At 36.7% G+C, this 23,638-nt stretch overlaps 1 protein-coding gene across 3 annotated transcripts in view; it reads left to right on the top strand.

The window, feature by feature from the left end:
• Positions 1-13,973: 13,973 nt before the first annotated feature.
• The window catches only part of LOC145665914 (uncharacterized), a 34,719-nt gene continuing 25,054 nt past the window's right edge, over positions 13,974-23,638 (top strand). The window contains exons 1-3 of one of the 3 annotated variants that reach the window (XM_081733028.1): positions 13,974-14,218; positions 14,573-14,752; positions 22,797-22,919. In XM_081733028.1, coding sequence (XP_081589154.1) covers positions 14,604-14,752; positions 22,797-22,919 — 272 coding nt within the window. In that variant the 5' untranslated portion in view covers positions 13,974-14,218; positions 14,573-14,603. Of the gene's footprint in view, positions 14,273-14,572; positions 14,753-22,796; positions 22,920-23,638 lie in introns of all 3 variants that reach the window. The other 2 variants (XM_081733024.1, XM_081733020.1) reach the window with 2 other exon arrangements.

The following is a 23,638-nucleotide window of genomic DNA, read 5'->3' as shown; positions in this document are numbered from 1 at the left end:
TCGCATGGGACAATCCGTTTCAGAAAACGCAAATAACGTAGATTTTACAGCAGTTGTCAGGCCTCAGCTGGGATTAACGCATGTGGCACGATGAGGTAGCTCCCGATTGACTTCGAGAGTTCGCAAAGGTGACGCACTACATTGAACTGAAATATGTCGACTTGCTTTGACAAATTTCGTGTGCTGGTGGATAGATTTTCCTCAATAGCGAGTCGTATGACCTCAGAATCTGTTTCCCTGGGGTTGCCGGACTTTGGTTGATCTTCAGCATTTTACAGCCTACAAGAAATTTCTGTAATCAACGAGTTGCTGTGCTGGAATTTAGTTCACCTTCCCCTTTAGCATGATAAATGTTTTGGGCTGCTTCCGAAGCATTATGCCCGAGTTCGAAGTCGCATAATAACAATTCACGTATCAGACGTCGTTGAGTACTCATCATCACTGCCGCTAAAACAATGAAGATACTAACGTAGTTTCAGTCTCGTGTTATATAGTTCACTTGCCAAACTACCTCTTGGGGCAGTTTGAACTTGTACTTGGTCAATCACGGCCTATAAAGCACCAGCTATTTTGGTATGGAAATATTTGAAGACATGCCTTATACTTAAAATATTTATCGAAACTGTTAATGATTTATTCCAAAGAGCAAACAACAATATTCATCTTAGAAAACATTGATGTTTTTTGTTAATAAATTCACTTGTTTCTTGTGTAATCCTAAGATTGTTGTACAGAAGATAAAAAAAAAAAATAAACAGAATAGGTTAACAGAAAAGGATAGCAACGCATAAAATATATTATCTTACATATTTCGACTAATATAATGGGTTTATACGATTGAAATGTCAAATTTTCCTCTGTTGAGAATCTGCTCTCTGTAACCCAAACAATGGATGGACCGATATCGCACTACGACGTTACAAACTTCATACATGTTCAGAAAACAGGCTGAGGTGCCTAGTTAGTCATAAGGCAATGTGTTGTGAGAAGGATCGTGTGAAAATGCACCATGGAGAACACACAATTGTAAATAGCTTAAAGAATTCACACTAGGATATCCTGCACATCTTGTCGCGGAAAATCTCAACAGCGCATTCTTCAAAGAAGTGGTAAATATGCGCATCATATGCCATTCATTCGTGAAAATTTGATACCGGTAACAACATTTAAAAAATGAGAACGCGGCTACCAACCTCTGCATTTTGTAATTAGCTTCTCAGGAAAATTATGGTAGCGGACCCTCGGAGAAATGTTCGTGCAATTGCACACGAGTTAAATATGCACCATATTACTGTCAATTGGCATGTCCGAGCAACGGTGAAATACGTATTTGGGGTTTTATGGATGCCACGTGAGTTGACACCCTCTGGTGCGTGAAGTCCCAGGTTCGATCCCAATTCGCACCAAATGGGCTATGTGGTGAACAAACACCGTGTTCGTGGGTTTTCTCGTGGTTCTCCTTTTCCCCCGCACTTTCTTCATTCCACAATTTTATCCATTTCTCATCATCACTGTCTGCTTTAGCCTAAACGGCATAACCGTGGAATATAAAACTCAAAGATTTTTGAGTTGACACCGGCCAACTAGAATCATGGTCTGGTATATGTACTTATGTTAAGTGCTCGGAACAACTGGAAAGGTTTCCTGCACCCGATCATCACTCTTGATGAAAAATGAATCTTCTACGACAATCATAAACGAGCAGTGGACCGGTATGAATGTCCAGAATAAGTTTCCAAAGTCACCCCAACAACAGCAAAGTGTTGTTGCTGTTATGTTTATGTATGATGAGAATGATCATTATGATTGTCCATCAATGTGAAAGTATCACTGTCGATCGTTACAATGTTGAAATCCATGAAATGCATTGTAAGCTTATCAGTATGTATCCAGAATATTGTCAATACGCATGTTATGATGTTGCAGGTCAATGCACGACCACACGTCGCTCAAAGGATGGCATAAAGCAGTGGCGTATTTAGGGGGCTTCCGGGCTTAAGCCCCTCCGAAATCTTACTTACTATAGTAAAGTATATGAAATACCTTGCAGAATTTTCACATTTTCAGCCAAAGCTTCCCCCCGAAAGTTAGCAAAGTCCCCCCCGAAACAAAATCGTAAATACGCCACTGGTATAGAGTCATCATGAGCTATAGTAACAATCCTTATCTCTCCTACTGTATTCTCGTGATCTCACCGATACGACTTCTTCCGGTAGCTTTCGGATGGAAGACCTTCCCTGACGAGTGGATAGTGCAAGATGCGATTCATACTTTCTTCGCATTGCAGTGCCCCGACTTCTTTTCTCGTGAAGTCCAATCGTTGCCAAGACTACTTTGACTAACCAAGTATTGTAGTCTTTTTCCTTTATTTTCTTTGAAAGTCACACACGTCATGGACATTTCACTTGCACCACCCCAACAGAGATACCTCATTTTGAACATTGTAACATATCATTAAATAGCCAAGGTTCTGAATTTCCCAAAAGGATAATTATAAATTATAATTAGCCTGGTTTTCTGCAGTTATTAAATTAAATAATAACTTTTCGACCTAGTTGCAATAACAGTAATAGGCTATTTGGTAGTTATGTTCGTTGCAAAAAAAAAAAAAAAAAAACTATGGCTCTCTATGACCTCTAGTGGTACTTCTTGGAATTAAATTTTGTTCACGTGCAGCGCTTCCTAGGATTGTCAGGTCACAGGCTGCAATGGAATTGGAAGGGAAAAAAAAATTATCTTTAGTGTGCCAAAATTAAAAACTTTTCAAACCTGGTTTATTTACCAAATTAAATTTAGTGTTGGTTGTGAATGTGATGTTTGTAGAATTGAAAGTTTATTACTATGAATGTTTTAGATTATAATTGGAATAGTGAACTGTAAGTAATGTATTTATTGGATTTTCACAATGGAATCTAGTAGTAATGGAATCATTTAACGTGGTCCTTGTATTTGCTTTGTTATCCCTGGGCGACATTGATTTATGACTTTTAGGCCTACCGCTCACTGGCGACAAAACAGTTGCGCAACTATCTCGTCGCTGTCGCCTGCAGTCAGCAACTTCACGGAGACAAAACAGTTTTGTTGCCATACCCTCGCTCACTGGCGACGGCAACAGAAAAGTTGCCGAGCATTTGATATCACAATTTACATAATCGGCAACCGGAACAGTTCACATAATCGCTGGTTTCGGACATAAAAAAAAAACTACCACCCATTCCAATGGTTAAATAAATAAATTTAAATAAACTTTCGAAGGTAGCCTCAACAGGGGCGTTATTTCAGTCTTCACTTTAGGGGGGCAAGAGCACCACCGACATAAGATTTTCACGTTTTGTACTAGTATATTAGTAGACAATTGATTAAAGTATATGTATTCCTCAAGCTCTCGGGGAGCAATTGCACCTCCTGCCCCCCTTCCCTAAATGACGTCCTTGAACGTCAATGAGTGACAAAAATAACGGCATTGTGTAAGCTAATACGAACGGGAACAATTATTTGAATCAAAAGATAACAAGAATAACGAAAATATAAAACGACTGGAAATAACTAACAGATCAAAACTAACAAAAGCGGCAATCCGACAACACTGTACAGTAACTGTACTCTCAATCTTCTATGTATAGCCATAAAATAAAAATTGGCTTTCTTCGTTCTTCCCGCGTATTCTTCACGTTTTAAAATCGGCCATTTTTATACAATACAGTTTTTTTTCTTGTTTATATTTGAAATGGAAAGAAACTTGAAAATGATAATTATATCTGTATTTTTTTTTTCTAGTTGTGGGAAATTACTGAAAGTAGTAGTGTGTAGTATGACAGCGATATGTCATTATCGAAAAATGTACCTACCTGTGTTTTTTCTTGGCTGGAAAGCTCATTCTAGTTTCTTATAACAGCGAAACACACTTCCTTCCATATTTTTTTCTTTAACGCTGAGCGTTTCTCTATATCAGCGTTTCCCAACCGGCGTGCCGCGGCACACTGGTGTGCCGCGAATGGACCGCTGGTGTGCCGCGAGGAAATCGAAACAAAATTATTAATTCTATAGCAATCAAATTGCAAGACATACGAAAAAATGTATATTTTTGTATTTCACATTACTATGAATTTCTACCATGGAAAAAATTTCTGTAATTGTAATATATTATTCTACATCTATTACTATGTAGCAGACAGTATTTCGGTTCGTACACGTTTCCACGGTTAGCTGCTATGTTACGCTTCAATTGAGAGTTATACTAACACCGAGGAATGAAAGCACTTGTACGGTACGCGTCAAGTGAACGTTCGTAGAACACTCATTCGCACGTGAATGACAGAACAACAGTTTATTAAACAGGTATGTTCTGACTTCGAAGTATCGCAAGCTGTGTGATTGCAATAATATGCACCGATTTTGGTAAAAACAGCAAAGTTAAAAGTACAAGACATTTGTTTTTTCGTTCGTTATTTAGTGATCTTCGTTCTTAGTGAAAGATTGGATACAGTTTTCGAAAAAGAAAGCGTATTTTTAAAAATCTGAGTCCTATATTTCATTGCAATTCTCTGCTATTTTAAAATTAGAATAAAATAAATCATCATAATGAATTAGCATAGGGGAAAACCAGTGATCGAGCTTTCATCTCTGTGAGAAGGAGATCAGTAATCACAGAAAAGAAATACTATGGTATTTTATACTTGCAAATAATAATAATAATAATAATAATAATAATAATAATAATAATAATAATAATAATAATAATAATAATAACATCTATGACTGTGCCGCGAGAATTCAAGTTACACCCGTAGTGTGCCGCAAGTTGATAAAGGTTGGGAAACGCTCCTACCGCTCACTGGCAACATTTTGTCGGGCAACTATCTTGTTGCTCTGGCTAAATGCATTGAGTCTTATGGGAGTCCGCTCACTGAGGCGACAGCGACAGAAAAGTTGCCGAGGTGTCGCCAAGCAGGGCGACAGCAGGGCAACAGCTCGGCGACGGAACAGTTGCGCAACATCTAAAAATGCATTGAGTCTTATGGGAGTCCGCTCACTGAGGCGACGGCGACTGAAAAGTTGCCGAGGTACCTCCAAATAGAAAGGAAAAAAATAAATGTTTTCTACAATTTTTTTTTCACGTAACAGTTCGTTCCGTGTGTAGCGCGTGAAAAGAAGTGTTCGCAATGGAAACTAATACATTCTTTGATTAGTGACTAGCATGTCTTTAGTGATAAAGACTATGAAAAATTAATTGAGGATATAGAGAAACGCTCAGCGTTAAAGAAGAAATATATATATAAAGAAGAAATTGTGGAAGGAAGTGTGTTTCGCTGTTATAAGAAACTAGAATGAGCTTTCCAGCCAAGAAAAAAACAACACAGAAAGGTACATTTTTCGACAATGACATATCGCTGTCATACTACACACTACTACTTTCATTAATTTCCCACAACTAGAAAAAAATACAGATAAAATTATCATTTTCAAGTTTCTTTCCATTTCAAATATAAAAAAGAAAAAAAAACTTTACTGTATAAAAATGGCCGATTTTAAAACGTGAAGAATACGCGGAAAGAACGAAGAAAGCCAATTTTTATTTTATGGCTATACGTAGAACATTAAGAGTACAGTTACTGTACAGTGTTGTCGGATTGCCGCTTTTGTTAGTTTCGTTCTGTTAGTTATTTCCAGTCGTTTTATATTTTCGTTATTCTTGTCATCCTTTGATTCGAATAATTGTTCCCATTCATATTAGCTTACACAATGCTGTTTCTTTTGTCACTCATTGACGTTCAGGGACGTCATTTAGGGGGGGGGGCAGAAAGCGCAATTGCTCCACAAGAGTTTGAGGAATACATATACTTTAATCAATTGTCTACTAATATACTAGTACAAAACGTGAAAGTCTTATGTCTGTGGTGCTCTTGCCCCCCTCAAGTGAAGTCTGAAATAACGCCCCTGTTGACGCTACCTTCGAAAGTTTATTTAAATTTATTTATTTAACCATTGGAATGGGCGGTAGTTTTTTTTTTTTCTTTTTTTTAATATCCGAAACCAGCGATTATGTGAACTGTTCCCGTTGCCGATTATGTAAATTGTGATATTAAATGCTCGGCAACTTTTCTGTTGCCGTCGCCAGTGAGCGAGGGTATGGCAACAAAACTGTTTTGTCTCCATGAAGTTGCTGACTGCAGGCGACAGCGACGAGATAGTTGCGCAACTGTTTTGTCGCCAGTGAGCGGTAGGCCTTATAGTTGAGCTCTAAGTGTAATTTATGGCCTTGATCCAATGTATTTTGCGTTATTGTTTCTACCATCATAATTTTTCAAATTAATTATGTTTTTCAAGTACAGTTATATAAAGTTAATAATATTCGATTTAACTCTATTATTTGGCTATGGTAGATCATAGATTACCTGGCGTGCTATAGAGTATTTTGCTTGTAGATATTGGATTTAATAAGTTCCCACATTTTGTCCCATTAACTGAAATGTATCAACATACAATTGGTTATTATCTTATTAGTGAGGAAGTACAGTATATTCTTCTTCCTTTCAGCGTGCGCCTTTGATTTTGTCTTTGCGGAGGCAAGTGTGCGTGTAATAGAGACTTGCACGGGCCCGAAAAGTTTTGGAGATTTTCAGCCTGGCCCGATAAGCTTTTTAAAATTCTTGGCCTAAGCCGGGCCCAGGCCCGATAAATTTTAAAAGTTTTTGGCCCGACCCCGACCCGATAATTAAAAAAAAAATAGCTCGAGCCCCAATCTTTCTCAAAAATTTAGTATTAAACTTAACGTAACCCTCAGAATTTTTTTCTAAACTCTAGTTCACAACCTGACGCTTGCCTCCTGAATGGTACCATTGCCTCCTAGAACTTTGCCTGTCATCGAGAGAACAAAAACTCCATTCCCTGTAACAAAAATCTAACTAAATTGATTTTTAGCATAAAATGAAGATGGCAATATTGTTTAGCGACAGGCAAAACATTCCCACCCCTTCTTTTTATATTTTGAGTTCAGTGAAGGTCAAGGTCAGAGCTCAATTTACCGCATAATGCCTGCAATCCTCTATAGTGAAAGTGGAGCCGCTAAACAATACGAACTGTAAATAGCTATTGCATTCTTTGTAACATTTTTCACGGACACAATTCTTCAACGTTTGGCTTTATTCCAATTATCGTTTAACGAAAGTCAATAATTATTAAAGAATTGCAATTAATCGACCCCAGCCCGGCCCGACCTGAAGAGAAATCAGTGTCGCCCCGCCCAAGCCCGGCCCGTGCAGGTCTCTAGCGTGTTACGTGTTCATATTCTTTCAATAATAATACTAATAAGAAAAAAGATATACGTTACAACATGAAAGTAGTTTTCTTAAACATTCTCTTTAATTGTGCTTTCAGTTTCGTTTGGAGGAATCGCCGGTTTCTTCTTTGGCGGGAGCATCTTATCCATAGTTGAAATAGTGTATTTTGTTGTGCAGCAACTTCTTCTTGGCATTTGGAGTAGCTTTGCGAAAAGAGAAATACAAGGCGAAGGTATCGAAAAGGTGATCAGAGGAACGAGTAAGAAACACAGCACGCACGAACTGTCTTTCCTACATAAAATACCTTTTATTTCCTACTCGCAAAACAACTCTGTGCATATCCGACGAATACGTGTCATTTCCGTTGAGTCTACACACATATCTATCACAAGGTATGTTAATTTCTTAACTTCATCTATTTGCTAAATACACTATCTAAGTTCATTAGATACCTTATTAGATTAGATTCATACCTTGCATTACAGTTTCCTTCTAGCATAGTTTATTATTATTATTATTATTATCGGGGGCCGCGGTGGCTCATTGGTAGAGCGTTCACCTCTGGTGCTTGGGGTCTCGGGTTCAAACCCTGCTCCCGCCAAGTGAACTTTGTGGTGGACACACACCGTGTGCGTGGGTTTTCTCGGGGTTCTCCCGTTTCCTCCCACTTTCTTCATTCCACCATTTCATTCATCTCTCATCATCACCGTCTCCTTTAGCCTAACCGGCATAACCGTGGGACGTAAAACTCAAAAATTTCATTTCATTTATTATTATTATTATTATTTTATCCATATTTATGAAAATGTAATGTATCAGCTTAACCCGTCAATGCCCAATGTCACTTCAGGTGACAATACTTTAAAGACGTCTTCTTGTTCACCAATCGTCCACCAGGGGGTCTTAGTGAACCACAGTAGCACTAGCTACTTACGTATATATGTTGCATCACCACACAAGAAAAGTTTTGAAGTTGAAGTACTGTACCAGGAAGAAGACGCCATTCAAGTAGTGTCGCCTGTAGGTGGTACTGGGCGTTGACGGGTTAACTTCCCACGATTATACTCCTTGGGCTAAGGGAGACAGGTAATTAATGCAAGTGAATGATGTTAGAAGAATTTTTGGGATGAGAAAGTGGAAGAACCCCGAGAAAACTCACGGCCCGGGCTTAAAATTACTGAGAGTCAAACTCAAATATGACAGTTAGTGTGTTGATAAATTTATGTGTTTAAATTATATACCCACGTAATGTATATGAATGTATTCTCTTTCAGAACTCCTCTGAAATGGTTACTAGAGAAGTTAATGAATATCTTTCACGTATATTCAGCAATTGGTAAAGAGTACATTAAATACTCAACCCTGCATGGTGCGAAATATATAGGAAACTCTGCGATTCATTGGTGTCTAAGGTATGTATATTTTTTTTATAAAGTATTTTTGTTAATACATACATTCTGTCATGAAATGAAATGAAATGAAATCTTTAAGTCCCACACTTATGCTGGTTAGGCTAAAGGAGTCGATGATGATGAGAGATGAGTGAAATGGTGGAATAAAGAAAGTGGAAGGAAACGGGAGAATCCCGAGAAAACCCATGAGCACGGTGTTTGTCTACCACAAAGTCCACACGGAGCGAACTGGGATCGAACCAGGGACCCCAAGCACCGGAGGTGAAAGCTCTACCACTGAGCCACGGCGCCCCCTACATTCTATCATGAATAGTAAACCACTGAGAATATAGTATTTTAAAAGTAGTGTTATATTTTGTATCGAGATATCTGTATTAGAGTGATCCCTAGGATATTAACGTTGAACTATGGACTTCTATGGAATACCGCTGTATTTTTAATACTTGGTAAATCAAGTTTAAAGAAATTGATCTGATCGTATTCATTACACTCAAGCAATTCATTACACTTAAGAAAAATAACTAACTGCCTAAGAACGTCTTACTAAATAGTATCGACAAGTAAAATTTTGTCTACATGTTGATTCTCTTACAGATATTTTCTTTGTTAATGCTATAGATATACCACATTGACTTGATCCCTAGTCTTCCGTTGCAAGCGCTGCTGAAGGAATTCCACTCGCTTTCTCTCGCTTAGCAACAGCTGAACCCTTATTGGCTCAACGCGTGGGTGTGTGAAAGCGTGAGCTTTAGTTCGCATTTTTGCCACGGCTCAATACATTTTGGCAGCACAATAAGTATCTGGGGCAGTTTTAGAGCCACCATTCCACAATGAGATATATCCATAAGTAATAATGTCGCTGCCGAAATGGCGATGCCCCCACAACACCTCAGAGTCGTCCATCTCTCTCGTATTATAATGGAGGTCAAGCAATATACGAAACGTGTCCGGAGAGTAAGCACCGTTTTGAAAAAAAAAAATACTAAAACAAGTTTGCTCAAACCAAATTTACTTTTCTATGAAAGAGCACACAAACTAATTTTTGACATAGTTTCCACTAATATTCAAATACCTTTCATAGCCAACTTGTCCCAACTTTCCTCAAGAAACATCCCGCCATGGAGACAACAATAATTCAACAACGTTTTTTCTTTTCGTCGTCATCAATTTCAAAGCGCTTACTGCAGAGCTCGCGTAGTATCAGATGCAGGAACAAGTGGTAGTCAGACGGCGCCAAGTCGGGGCTGTACGGCGGGTGGTAAAACTGCTCCTAACCAAACTGTCGGATTAACGTTTGGGTGGGGACAAGCATTGTCATACAGCTACATAACTCTTTTACTGAGCATTTTTATTTTCCTTTGTTTTGGATTGCACGCCGAAGTTTTCGAGCGGTGGTGTTCTTCAAACGAAGCGGTGCGTACTTGCTAGACACTTCCAGGATGTTTCGTTGAGGAAGGTTTGAACAAGTTGGTCACCTGCTCTGACAAGTGTTTGGACATTAATGGAAACTGTGTCAAAAATAGTTTAAGATGTGCTCTTTCATCAAATAATTAGCTTGAACAAAATTATTTTACTATGATTTTTTTTTTAAAAAATAGGGTACTTACTTCCCGGACAAGCCTCGTATATATGTATAGGTATAGCTGTCCCTAAAATATCTCTACCCCTCCAATAATAATAATAATAATAATAATAATAATAATAATAATAATAATAATAATAATAATAATAATAATAATAATAACTAGTGTCGTCACTGATGGTACACCCATAGAAAATTTGGTCATAGTATTTCAAATAATCTTGAGTTAATTTGATCAGAGATAACACTAGGTTATTCGATACTTTCCTGTCTATCATTATCCAATGAGAAGAACGGTCGAATCTATTTCCTTTGAAATTAATTTACATCATTGCCACTCGTGCCATAAGTTGCCTAAACATAACTCAAATAATTTCGTAGTAACTCTATCGGGAATGTAACTAAGAGAATTCAATCTTTTATGCTAAGTTTATGTAACAACGTTTTTGTCGCAATTTCTTAGGGCCATAATAAATAGTTGCTATTTTCTTTCAATCATCTAGAGAATGAACAATATAACTCTGCAAAATGTCTTTATTATAACTCAAAATATCTCAAATAATTTGCTCAGAAAGGCCGAATAGTCTTCAATCTGATACGAACTACGATAAAGCAAATCTTTGAAATGAAATCTTTCAGTTTAACGTCCCACGATTATGCCCTTTAGGCTAAGAGAGACGGATAACTAACACAGTTGAATGATTATGGAAAATTTAGTGGAATGATAATGTGGGAGGAGACGGGAGTATCCCGAGAAAAACTCACGGACATAATGTTCCGATCACAAACTTACCTTGCCGGAAATCCAAGTAGAAACCCCACGCACCAGTGATAAGCGCTTTACACAGAGAAAAATCCGTTTTCCGGACAGCGGTATATTGTATTATACAAATATACGGTATCCTCTTGTTTACTACAGAAATCAGTACGGAGCATACGTTATCCATATGCTACATAGGCACTGCCCTTAGATGTTACATAATGCCGTTGCAGGATGTCTGGCATCTAACAGTTTTCCGTATATCACATGCACATACTTATGTTACCTTCGTCAGTTCTATGTTATATACGTCCATTTGTATGTGAAATCCTGACCGAATATATTGTTTCATACGGAAAGAACGTATAGATGGAACACTTATACGGAAAGTATTATAAAACATGCCGTTATACGTCTGCTGTATGTTAAGTCCAAAAACTACAGGAATTACGCGTGTAACCTATCTTTTTAAGTACGCCACCTACAATTTTTTTTTCTCAGTGTACCATTGAGCCGCCATGCCCTTTGCTACGAACTATAAGGGAGACTTTTTTCTTAAAAATATTTATGATTGAGAAATAATCACTTTAACACCTCTAGGACGACTGATGGGCTATGCCCATCGTGGAAAGAATGTCCAGTAGGATGAACGGCGGGCAGAGTCCACCCCTTTATTTACAATTTTATGAGTTACGATCTACGCGTAATATTCGCAGTGTGCCTTTTGTGCACATTCATAACCACTATTTTGTTAAAGTCTAAGCCGCTAGATAATGCCGATATCTGGTTTTTGTCACATGGAAGCTTATTTGAACACGTATCTTGTTCATATTTATTAATGAAGATTTGAACGGAATCGTGCAACTTTGATTCTGATCAGATTTTGGAACGTCTTCACGAGAATTCCGGTTCTGGTAATCTCCTTATAAACAGTGAAAGATATATTCAATTTTTATGATATTTTGCATGAATTATCTATGTATTATTGTATTTGCCTTCCCGCTGGCCAAAGACACACGCGGTCCCAGGTTCGATTCTCGATGGGAGAGCATAAAAAATCACACCGTGTCACACTAATCAATTATCTGCCTCCTTTAGCCTAAAGGACACAATTGTGGGAAAAAGTAACACTAGAACGGCTGCAATTTAGCATTCCCTTAAACGCGGTTTGGCTAAAAATTACCAAGTATTTTTTTTTTTTTTTTTTTTTACAACGTTTCCTGAGGCTAATAGTAACTTCTGTTTCAGATGATTCAATAAATATTTTGATGTGGTACAATAAAAAAAGTTATTATTTATTTGTTTTGTATCAAACAGTCGAGTGAAATTAACACAAATATGTTTCTTATTGATATGTTTTTCTAACATATTCTTTACTACAAAATTACTTTCCAATATACGATTATAATTAATTTCACAACATTGGACATGCTCCCAGCAGCAGCGTAGGCAAGTTACGGACTAACCTACTTCAAGCCTCCTACCTTAGCACTAGTGCTGTCGAATTTTTGAGACATTTGCTGTTTTCGGGTTTTGAGAAAACCGGTTTGCTAAAAACCGAAACTGCAAAAGCGGTTTTCGGTTTTTGAAAACCGACATTTAACATTTTTTCGAAAACAGGTTTTCGGTTTTTTTCAAAAACCGATTTCGACAGCACAACTTAGCACAGTGATGTCACAAATGAATTCTGCTTACATGGAGTAGGTATGGTCCATTTTGATCCCCAATATTACGATGCTTATATATATATATATATATATATATATATATATATATATATATATATATATATATATATATATATATATATAGTATATAGCCATGTATACGGCAAAAATACCTTATGCTGACATCCCCACTAAACTTTAACCAATGAATGTATCACTAAAATCAAGTACTGGATAATCATGTTCAAGAATCTTACACCCCAGAAGATCTACCCTACAAAAAATATCAGGAAATTAGTCATATACTGCATTGTTGAGCTCATAAGCTCTTTCTCGTCAGCATATACCTAAAATGTTTACAGTCTGCGGATGCAAATAGGGACCATTAAAAAAAAACAAAGTCAATATTCAAGATATTAAAAAATATATATACATTTCTGAGCTCTTGCTTAGCAGAATTCTTAGCGCGAGATTTTGGTATGCAGGTTGGCACTGGTTCTATTCCCGTTGGTAAAATTATCCGACGTTGACTCAACATCCTGAGGGAATTGGGAAACTGCAGTGAAAGACAGTGGGTTCGAAGAGAATCAACAGCTACCCTACAGTCCAGATTTAGTACTGCCGCTTTGGCAACAACAGATGTGTCGACGGGAGAATTCTTATGCAGTTCCGAGGTCAACGCATAACATTTGGTTCGGATAACTGGCTCCAGCACAGCTACATAGCTGAAACTGATATATTATTTCTTCCCTTAGGTGATAGTATATGCCATAAACTGGTTAGAACCATTAATGGCAACACATTTCAGATTTTCAGTATCATGCTGAAAACTTTTGAAAATACCCTCGTATATGTATAGCACAATATATATATGTTCTGTTGAAAAAACCACAATTTCAATTTAGAGGCTAAGAAGTTCCCTTTCTGGCATCAAAGTTATATTTTAGAAATTGACCCAATTTACCTTCAAAACTGACGTTAATCAGATTTTATGTTAAACTTTAGTTCATATCTTATACGTTGTTGGTTTACAAAAGAGAAAGGAAAACAAATGGCCAATGAAACTCATAGAGTACGGTATACTGTTATAAATAGAGTACAAGGTGTACCAAAAAGGAGTTTACATCTTTGAAAACTGATATTGATTTATTCATTTATCTTACAGACATGGTTTTGGCGTTATTTTGTAGCAAAATAGGTCAAGTTCTGACTCACGTAGTACACTCGTTCAGAAACAAGCCACCGCAATCACTAGCACCAGTTGCAGCAAAGATGGCTGCCTTTACTGGTCAAGAGCGTGCTAGCTGTTGTGTTTTGATTTGAAAAATCCAAGTCTGTGAAAACTCTGCAACGTAATTTTCGTATAAAGTATGGTAAAGATCCTCCTAGTAGGCCTGCTATTTATCAGTGGCATAAGAGTTTTATTGAAACTGGATGTTCGGTATCCGTAAGACACAACAAATCTTCAGGTCGTCCCCGTACTTCTGAAGACGTTGTAGTGCAGAAATCGACTTCAGGTGGGATTTGCCTAATTACAAATGAAAGCCATATTGAACCTCTGTAGGTATAAGGTAAAATTCTTGATTATTTTACTACAAAATGACACCAAAACCATATCTGTAAGCTAAGTAAACAAATCTATATGAGTTTTCAAAGTTGTATGGTTCTTTATGATACAGCCTGTAAATGTATGTTTGTGTGAACTTCGAAAACGTAAGACTAAAAGAATGGAAAAGATTTTTGCACTGTTTGATTTTGTGAAAACCGCCAAGCTAGAAGGAACTGTAGTTGTTTGAAATGTCATTCAAAACAAGTATTTAGTTTTGAATTAGTATATGTATTTTCAGAATATTTATTGTTTATTGTTACAGATCAGTGTGGCTCTTGGTGTGGGTTGTGTTTATGGGGTCGTGTATTCTAATCTCAGTTGGGCTCTGGAAGTCATATTATTACAGTGCAATCGCCTACGAAATGGAAACCAATTACCTTGAATTTAATGCAACTCCCCCAGCGTCTTCTCTTTGCTCAGTGGGTGTTGATTGGACTGAAATGTAAGTATTTTATTTTTTTTTAAATTTTATACTAGCTGAAACACTGCGCTGTCTACTAAGCGCATCGTTCTGTTATGACCAGGGCCCGGATCTTGTTGACCTAAAAAAATTTTAAAAAGTGACCTATAAAATGACACTAAAATTCCTGTAAAATGACCCTAAGAATCACAAAAATTGACCTTAAAACTTACGTTTTCTCAAACTTTTATTTCATTAAACATTGACATTTTTTAATATCCATTGGATTTTTAATTAACATTTCTAACTCATATTCAAAAAGTATTGTTTTACTTAGTTGCAGTCCATTGATCATTTCTATTGATCAGTCCATTGTACGGTATTGTAAGTATTGAAAGCGTCAATTCATCCCGAGTTGAAACTAGGAAGCACTCTTAAACAATAAAACTTAACAAGTTTAGACTACATGAAAATAATAGATAAAAACCTGTTTAAAACCCTTGTACGCCTTCTAATGCATTTTTAGTTATTCACGTGATCACATTCTTTGTGGTCAATAACCCAAAACTATCTGTTTGGCCACCTACCAACCCCGACCTTTCGTTAACCAGCTACAGTTTAGTTTTCATTAGCTTCTTAAGAATGCAGATTTTCCATTCCAATAGTCAGGAAGCAAGAAAAGAGACTATTATTCAACTTCGTCTTTTCCACATCCGTAAACCGTGTTCATTTAAAGATTTCCTTATGTAGAAAAAATAAAATAAAAAGACCATAAGTGACCTAAAAGTTATCTTAAAATATTAAAAAATGACCTGAAATTTCAAAACAGCAAAAAGGGACCAAAAGTTGTTCCTAAAAAACTATATTTTTAGAACCTAGAGTTGATGGATAACGTTTTTACTTGAACTTGCCTTCTCCTATGCGTAACAGAAGAAAGTTGACTTGTCAACAAGATCCGGGCAATGGTTATGACCATGAATCTCCTTCCCACTGTGCATGTCTCTCTATTCACGCAAGTAAAGGATAGGAGACTCACAAGAAAAATGAATTGCTATGCATAGATGTTGGAGTCAGTTTGTAGTAAATTTGTAGAAGTAACACGATATCAAGTGGAAATATTTTTTTCTAATAAATCTATATCCGTCCGAGTACGCCTCACTGCGTCTCTTGAGGTCTTTGAAGTTGCCACTATGCGATAGGTTTTGCCATTTAGATTTAAGCAAAGTGCCTACAATGACCGCCAACCTGCCATACGTAACTTCTCTACTGTTTGCCTAACACCGTAGATTCGGCCCGCAAGAATGTTAATCTTATTGGCTGAAAACGGTCCCTAAAATGTTGAATAGGACAATAACGACACTGTTTTTTGAAAATTTGAATGAAAAATGGATAATCTACACAAAATTTGGAATCGAACAGTGAAAATGGCACGTTTCTAGTACTTGTGCTTTTCGAGATCTCATTTTCTAAAGGATTGCGGACAAACACATAAACCTAGCATTTCAATATATACAGTAGATAAATATTCAACGCCATCAAAGTGAATGTAATGGTGTTTGTCCGCTAACACCTCTAAGATCGCTGGATTAATTTTGATTAATTTTGGTACGTGACTGAATCATGGCCTAATTTATGTTTTATAATGACACTTTGATTAAAATGTACAGTAGGCTCTTGCTAATCCGTTTTTTTTTTTTTTTTTTTTTTTTTTTTTTTTTTTTTTTGCAAAGAGGGTTGCTTGATTAGCGAAATTGACGGATTATATTGAGAGTGCCTGAAATTAAAGTTAACACATACAATACTACACTTTACTAAATATAAAGTTACATACATTATCACAGAAAAAGATAGAGAAGCTTAAGAGTCTTCATCCCGGGGAAATTAAAATACCGCTAATTTTACAGTAATTATGTGATATCTTCAAATAGACAAAAGATAATTAAAATATGGAACAACAGCGCCCTAGACAATATTATTTTGCGTCAGGTACCGTTATCACAAGTCACCTAGTGGCTTTCCGTTTTCAACTGTTTAGAAACGCGAAAATGAATGCCTATTTTGAAAATGGCTCGAAATCGAAAGCAGATAAGTGAGTCGTGATAACGGTTTCTCATGTAAAATTATATTGTCTAGGGCGCTCTTGTTCCACATTTCGATTATCTTGAAGATATCACATAATTACTGTAAAATTAGCGGTATTTGAATTTCGCCGGGATGAAGACTCTTAATGCTTGAGATCTACGTAAATTATTAGGGATGCGCACGAGACGAGTCGAGACAGGATTTTCTTGACAAAATTCGAGTCTAGACACGGCTCTTCCAATAGAGAAATATACATTTTCCGAGTCGAGACATCACTTTTACAGCACATTTTCGAGAAAGACAGATACAAATCTTGTCTCGAGCGCACCCCTATAGATTATCATGAAGTATGTCCCAAACTTTAGTTAAAGCAATGAAGATGCTCGACGGTGGCATGCATTATCACGCAACGGCTTTGCGAGCAACAATAAACGGAAGCCACAATAGTACTGTATGTATTTATCCACTACTACAGTATAAATACAATAGACTACCGGTAATCCGAACACGTTTAATCTGAACAGATCCAGGAGGAAAATTTTATTTTTATTTTTTATTTTATTATTTTTTGTGGTGAAAATACACAGTTTTAGGAAATTAATAACTAAAAGGGTGAAAATGGGTGCATGTTTTCGTAGAAAACAAAGTAAAGTTTCGTTAAATATAGTGTTTTTCCTTAATACCTGTAATTGGGCCTTAAGTCACTTATGACAGTTACACAAAGTTTGTAATAGAATGCAGTGCAAGTACTGTACAATACTGAAACTTATAGGTTTAGTATGAGTGAAATACAGTAATGTAGCAGAATAGGTGCTGTACTGTCACAAAACGCGTTTTGGAATACTATACGCTATTTATTACATCACCATAGATCCGTTCACCCGCTTCAAACCGCGATTCCGGCTAATCCGAACAGGATTCGCTCGCAATTAGTTCGGATTAGCGGGACTCCACTGTAAATACAATCATTGATAGATTGTTCCAACGTTATGCGGTAGACACCAGATGTTGGGACCGGATTACTAAGAGGATGGACTACTGAGGGTGTGATTAGCAAAAGTCTGTTGTATATCCTGTCTATCCTGTTGGAGGAAGTGGAGATCACAATAAATCTTAAAAATCTAGTATCTCACAACAAGGGCGCACCTACAAGGGTGGTCCATCGGGTCCGGACTCCGCCCCCCCCCCCCAAAAAAAAGCATCCTAAATCAACACACATGTGTACACTTTCTCAATAAAATTATATTTAACAGGGAGATGGTTGATATAGCATGAGAATTTTTTCTTACTATTCATTGTAGTCTTTGTCGTATAAAATCAATCTAGTTCTATTATTATTATTATTTTCGAAAATATAGGTGGAAGTATTTTACAATTACCTATCGTCTTTTCCTGTGCATAATAATACACGTTCAATACTATAGAGACGTAGCGGCTTGCAGTATTGAATCTCCCCCAACGTTTGAACTCTCAACTAAAATTTCTGGTTGCATGCATGTGTCACGAGTAGTGATGTGAGGTGGAAAATTTTCCGCTATATTTTTTCGGAAAATTTTCCGTTCTAAAAAAAAATGTCAGTAATCAAGTAGCAATTCCTCAGTAATGAATAAATTGATTGAATTCATGTATAGAAATGTTAAAAAGTGAAAGATCGTTTAAAGAATCTGAAATATTTTTATAGCTCAGACAATTTTCAGTACTATGTGAAAGAATTGAAACAAGTGAAACCATTTTTCATGAATCGAAATATTTTCTGTCTTCTATGGAAAAACTGAAAAAAAAAACCACTTTTTATGAGTCGGAAAATTTTCATCACTGGACACAAGTCCGTCAAGTTAGGAACATGAAACTCCGTGTATAAACTCCTCAACACAAATAAGGAAACACATGACCAATGCATTTTTTTCTTAGAATTTCCGTTGATAGGGAGGGACAATTTCCATAACATATATTAATTCTCCTGTCCAAAATACAGCGTTTTTCTTTAGGTTCCTCCTCCTCAGTTCTCAAATACCACATGCCGATGTACTATACGTAGACTAAAGTCTATATTGCTTGAGACTGGCTTCAGGATTGACGATAAAGAAACACTTCGACATTTTATGTCATAATGAAAATAAAACGTCTCAATGGTCTTTCGAAATGTAAGTTCTCATTTACATTTTGGAGATTACATAAGTAGGCATAACAAATAACATTAGCAATATCTTCCTTTTCTGTTTTCTGTTGTTTGAATCTCTGTTAAGTTATTTTTAAAAATGACACATCTACATAATTATTTCATAGCGGTGACCAGGGATGGCCACAAAGTTCCGGTTCCGGCGCTCGGAGATCCGTTTTTCAGAACCGGTTCCAGACCTAGATCCGAAAAACCGGTTCAAGAACTGGATCCGAAAAACCGGTCCCGGAACCGGATCTTCTAGAACCGGATCCGTTTAGACCCGAAAACCGGTTCCACCAGGAACCGGTTCTGGCCATGCCTAGCGTTGACCCAGAAATGAATCGTTTTTTGTTAAAAGGGCGTATGTGCAATGAAAAAAAAAAAGTTGTCGGGAAATGACAAAAACTGTTTTCTTACGAGACGGTTTGGTTTATGAAAAAAATGCCTTACATTTATAACACGTTTCAAGAAACACACGTCCTTGTAACATAAGTTGTTACATCTGCCTCTAAAGTATTAATTTCTCTAAAAAAGTTAAAATTGTGAAAAACGTTACATACGCCCTTCTAACAGAAAGCGATTCAAATGTTCTTTTGCTACTTCGACTTGTTTTTCATTGAAATGGCGAAAGATTGATTCAGTGATTGGTTGAATTTTAGTGGTAACGTCATCGTCAATCATGCAATCAATCTTTATCCATTAAAGTAGTATTCGGTTTGAAGCCTTTAAAAAAAATGGAAGAATGAACTTGATCCGGGTAGTGTTTGGTACAATATGAATTAGAAAAATAACACTTGTGCCAATTAAGTTATTGTATTTGTGCCACAAAATTGAAGGTTCGCTTCGTGGACTACTTAACGCCTACTTTCAGTTTCTTGTCGATATTACGGGTTCAAAAAAAAAAAAAAAAAAAAAAAAAAAAAAAAAAAAAAAAGAAAAGAAAAGAAAAAATCCATTCTAAACCAGCTACCATCTTAGGCAGTCCGTAGAATGATAATATATACGCTTTTTACATACAAAAGTTGTTTACACTTTATTTATTTACCTGTTCTTCGCACAAGGAGAATACGTTTCATTTTGGACAACTGTCACCAATCAACTTAAGGAGCCCAAAAACTATAAATTCAACACTAATAGCCGTCATTTTATATATTTACCCCTCCACTTCCCCCAAGTTATATCGTCAAAGTGAAATGATAAACGCACTCTCAGGCCCGAATCTCATCTATGTTGAACCACCCGACCGATCTCGAGGAAATATATATATATATATAATACATATTGTGCACGTAAAACAGTAAAATACATAGATACTAATTTCCTTCGCTTACGAAAATGCGATACAACAGTTATACATTGCAAAGGAAATTTATTTGAATTTGGAAATTACGTAAGAAGCAAAATCTAGGGAGCACAGGAAGGTGTGCCCTGAATGAAATAATCTTGAGTAAGGACCTGGACTAGAGGGCAGTTAGGAGAGAGGATAATACCATTGGGGGTGCCCTCTAGCTTTTCTCTAGCATTTTCATTGTTTCGGTTTACTAATCTGGTTTCTTTCCATGTCTACAGCGTTTAGTCTTTGAAGTCCATTTCTGTTTTTCGTTTCTTACTGAATTACGGTCTACGCTACTTTATCTGGCATATTACTTTGTGTCTGCCGCTAGAGGGTGACAATACTCTCTGAACCTATTGAAATCTAGTTCATTTAGTTTCTCATTCACGTGTTGTATTCCTCCAATCACGTTTTGCGATTCTCAATCTGATGTGTTACACATCTCTGTCTATTACGGTGCGTGAGGGTACCAAAAGATAAAACAAACATTTAAACCGTCTTTCTAACATCAAAATTTGAAGAATTTGTTGTAGTAGGCCTATTGGCTCTACCTAGGTATACGTATAGGCCTGATATTCTCTTCAAGCTCACCTCACGGCTAAGTGGTTAGTATGTCGCTACTGAAAGGAACGTTAAATACAAAATCAAAACAAATTAATTGATATTCTCAATAGTAAACGCAGTTACTTTTTTTTAGTAATTAAGTCTAAAACGAATGATCATATTTATAATTTTATTGCATGATAGTACGAGGCGCATCCAGAAAGTAACTTTTCCACGCGTCACATAGCTAGGAAACCGTATGTTGCGCGAAGCGACTGCATACACGTGAGAGAATAAGGTCCTAGTAAGGCGCATGCGCCAGCGGAACTTCCCTAATTCTCTCAGTAGCGTCATGGCAGTGACTGAAGATTGGCGTTCCTATTCCAGCTCCCGCCACGTGTGAAGTGAGAACAATGATAAAGTTTCTGAATGCACAGTGCATAGTGTCGATTGAAATCCATCGTTAGCTGTGCCAGGTCCATGGGCCTAACGGCATGAGCAAGCAGTTCCTGCAGATTTTCCGTTCCTTATTGCACGCCACTGTCATGGAGTGCCTGTTGATCAAGAAGTTTTGTGTTGAAGCAACTGACCCTAGAGCACAAAGCCAGGCGCACAGGGTCAGCATTGACATTTTAGCAACGATACAGCTGACGATGGATTTCAATCGGTGCTATGCCCTCTGCATTCAAAAATTTTATTACTACTCGCACTTCACTCGCAGCGGGAGCTGGAATAGGAACGCCAATCTTCAATCACTGCCATGACGCTACTGAGAGAATTAGGGAAGTTCCGCTAGTGTATGTGCCATGTTAGGACCTTACTCTGTCACGTACACGCAGTCCCTTCGCGCAACGTACCGTTTTCTAGCTATGGGACGCGTGGGAAACTTACTTTCTGGATGCGCCTCGTATTACTCATTGCAATATTTATGTATATACCTTCAAATTTTAATGTTTAAATTGTTCCAGTATTAGATTAGTACTTAACATTGTTATTCATATACAAATGAATACTTATCTTTCTTTAAAAGACCGTATTTTCACAACGGTACATAGGAAAGTAGTGTGCAATAAAGATTCTATCTGACAAAATGTTCATATACTTTTTCTATCTTCATTTATAATAAGAACATAGCGTTTCTCGAAGAAAGATCGGTTTGCCTAATTTTGTTTAAATGAACTGTAAATTTTAGTCATATAATTTGCAAGGGCAATAAGGACATTAGTCCGGTACCTTATGATAACAAATGTTATGGCCAGATTTGTTTAAACTTGTTTTATTTATGCTGTTAAAAAATATAATAGGGTCTAAGTGAGGAAGCTATAGTTAATGAAAGTGTCTTTTTAGTTTCTGTGAAATGAATGGTAAGTATTACGGAAAGGCAAAGTCTAAAAGGCACAAAAATAGTTTAATTTATTGTAATAATTATCGTAGTGAGTTTTGGTGATTATTAAAGTAATTGGTAATAGTATACATGAGAACCCCCTGTCTTCCGTGCGCGAGGATACTTCATATTATATATTTATACGTTACCAAATTAAATCACTGCATTGTCTTCATTATATGTGCTTAACATTCTATTTTTACTTTCTAGAATAAATTTTGTTGATTTCGATTCGAAAAATGTTAAATATTTTTAAATTTATATCATGATGCAGACCAAAATCCTTGTTGCATATAATGTAATGCGCTATAGCATATAAAGTACAAGGGCAAATAGGTACGTTCTTTTTTATTGTCGTATCAGTGGATAAGTAAGTGAAAGTGGGTTTGTTACCCCCTTTCTAAGTTCGTAGATACTCAATGAATAATCCCTAAAAGTATGAGCGTCCAGCTTCTTCTGGAACTCAGACGGTCTTACGTATACTATATCCAAGTAATTTTAAACGAATTGGGACCGCAATATATAATTGTGTGTTGCAAATTACAAAATATGTACTTGAATTATTACTATTATTATTTTCTAGACCATTTAATGTATCAATTACTGATTGCACTGCGTATGAAGAAAACAGGAATTGTACAGAATTCTTCTCTCGTATTTATACTGATTTGCCCTACTGTTACGCAGCACGTTCGGTCCATACAGAGTAAGTATAACCAAATTCATTTTCTGGTGTGGATGTACTAAAAATATGGTGGTATAGTATAATGCAAACGTTGCATGATAAGTAATACTATTCTTACTTCGTGTTGACGAAGTTTGATGAAGCATATTACGGGAGAAGAGGGGGAACAGACTACAGGACTAGGAAATAAATTTCAGTTTTATCCTTATACGTAGGCGAGTAAGTAAATAGTATCGTTTCCGTTTCCGAATCAAGAGTTCTTAGCAGTGTTGCCAGCCAGACGAGAAATATTTTCTCGTCTTGATTCTCAAAGAATTCCTTCTCGTCCCGTTGTGTAAATATATGTACAAAATTCATGCCCTGGCCTTTTGTTAATTTCATGTAGAAGTTATCAGAAGCCCTAAACGAAACAAAGGGTTCACAAAGGCTGTGATATAACAGCATTCACCATAATTATTATTCAAATCTATTGTGTATATTTAGATGTTGATAATATTCTTAATTGTGTTCGTATAATCATTACATCAATTTATAGTTTCTATACTATGAATCGTAATACACCGCAACAATTACTTTCCTTCTGCTTCTTTTCCATTGTTGTCATTGTTATTGTAACTGATGATTAATGGTTATAGTGTAATATTGCCCTCATAAGCTGTAAATTTCTAAAGTAAGGAAAGTGTCTCCGGGCACCATTCGTAAGGTAAAGACATGCCGAGGATGCCTCGTGGTCGAGATCG

The sequence above is a fragment of the Thermobia domestica genome, chromosome 1, assembly GCF_964235325.1.
Source record: "Thermobia domestica chromosome 1, izTheDome1.hap1.1, whole genome shotgun sequence".
Taxonomy (NCBI): domain Eukaryota; kingdom Metazoa; phylum Arthropoda; class Insecta; order Zygentoma; family Lepismatidae; genus Thermobia; species Thermobia domestica.
This window is presented reverse-complemented; position numbering and strand designations above follow the sequence as displayed.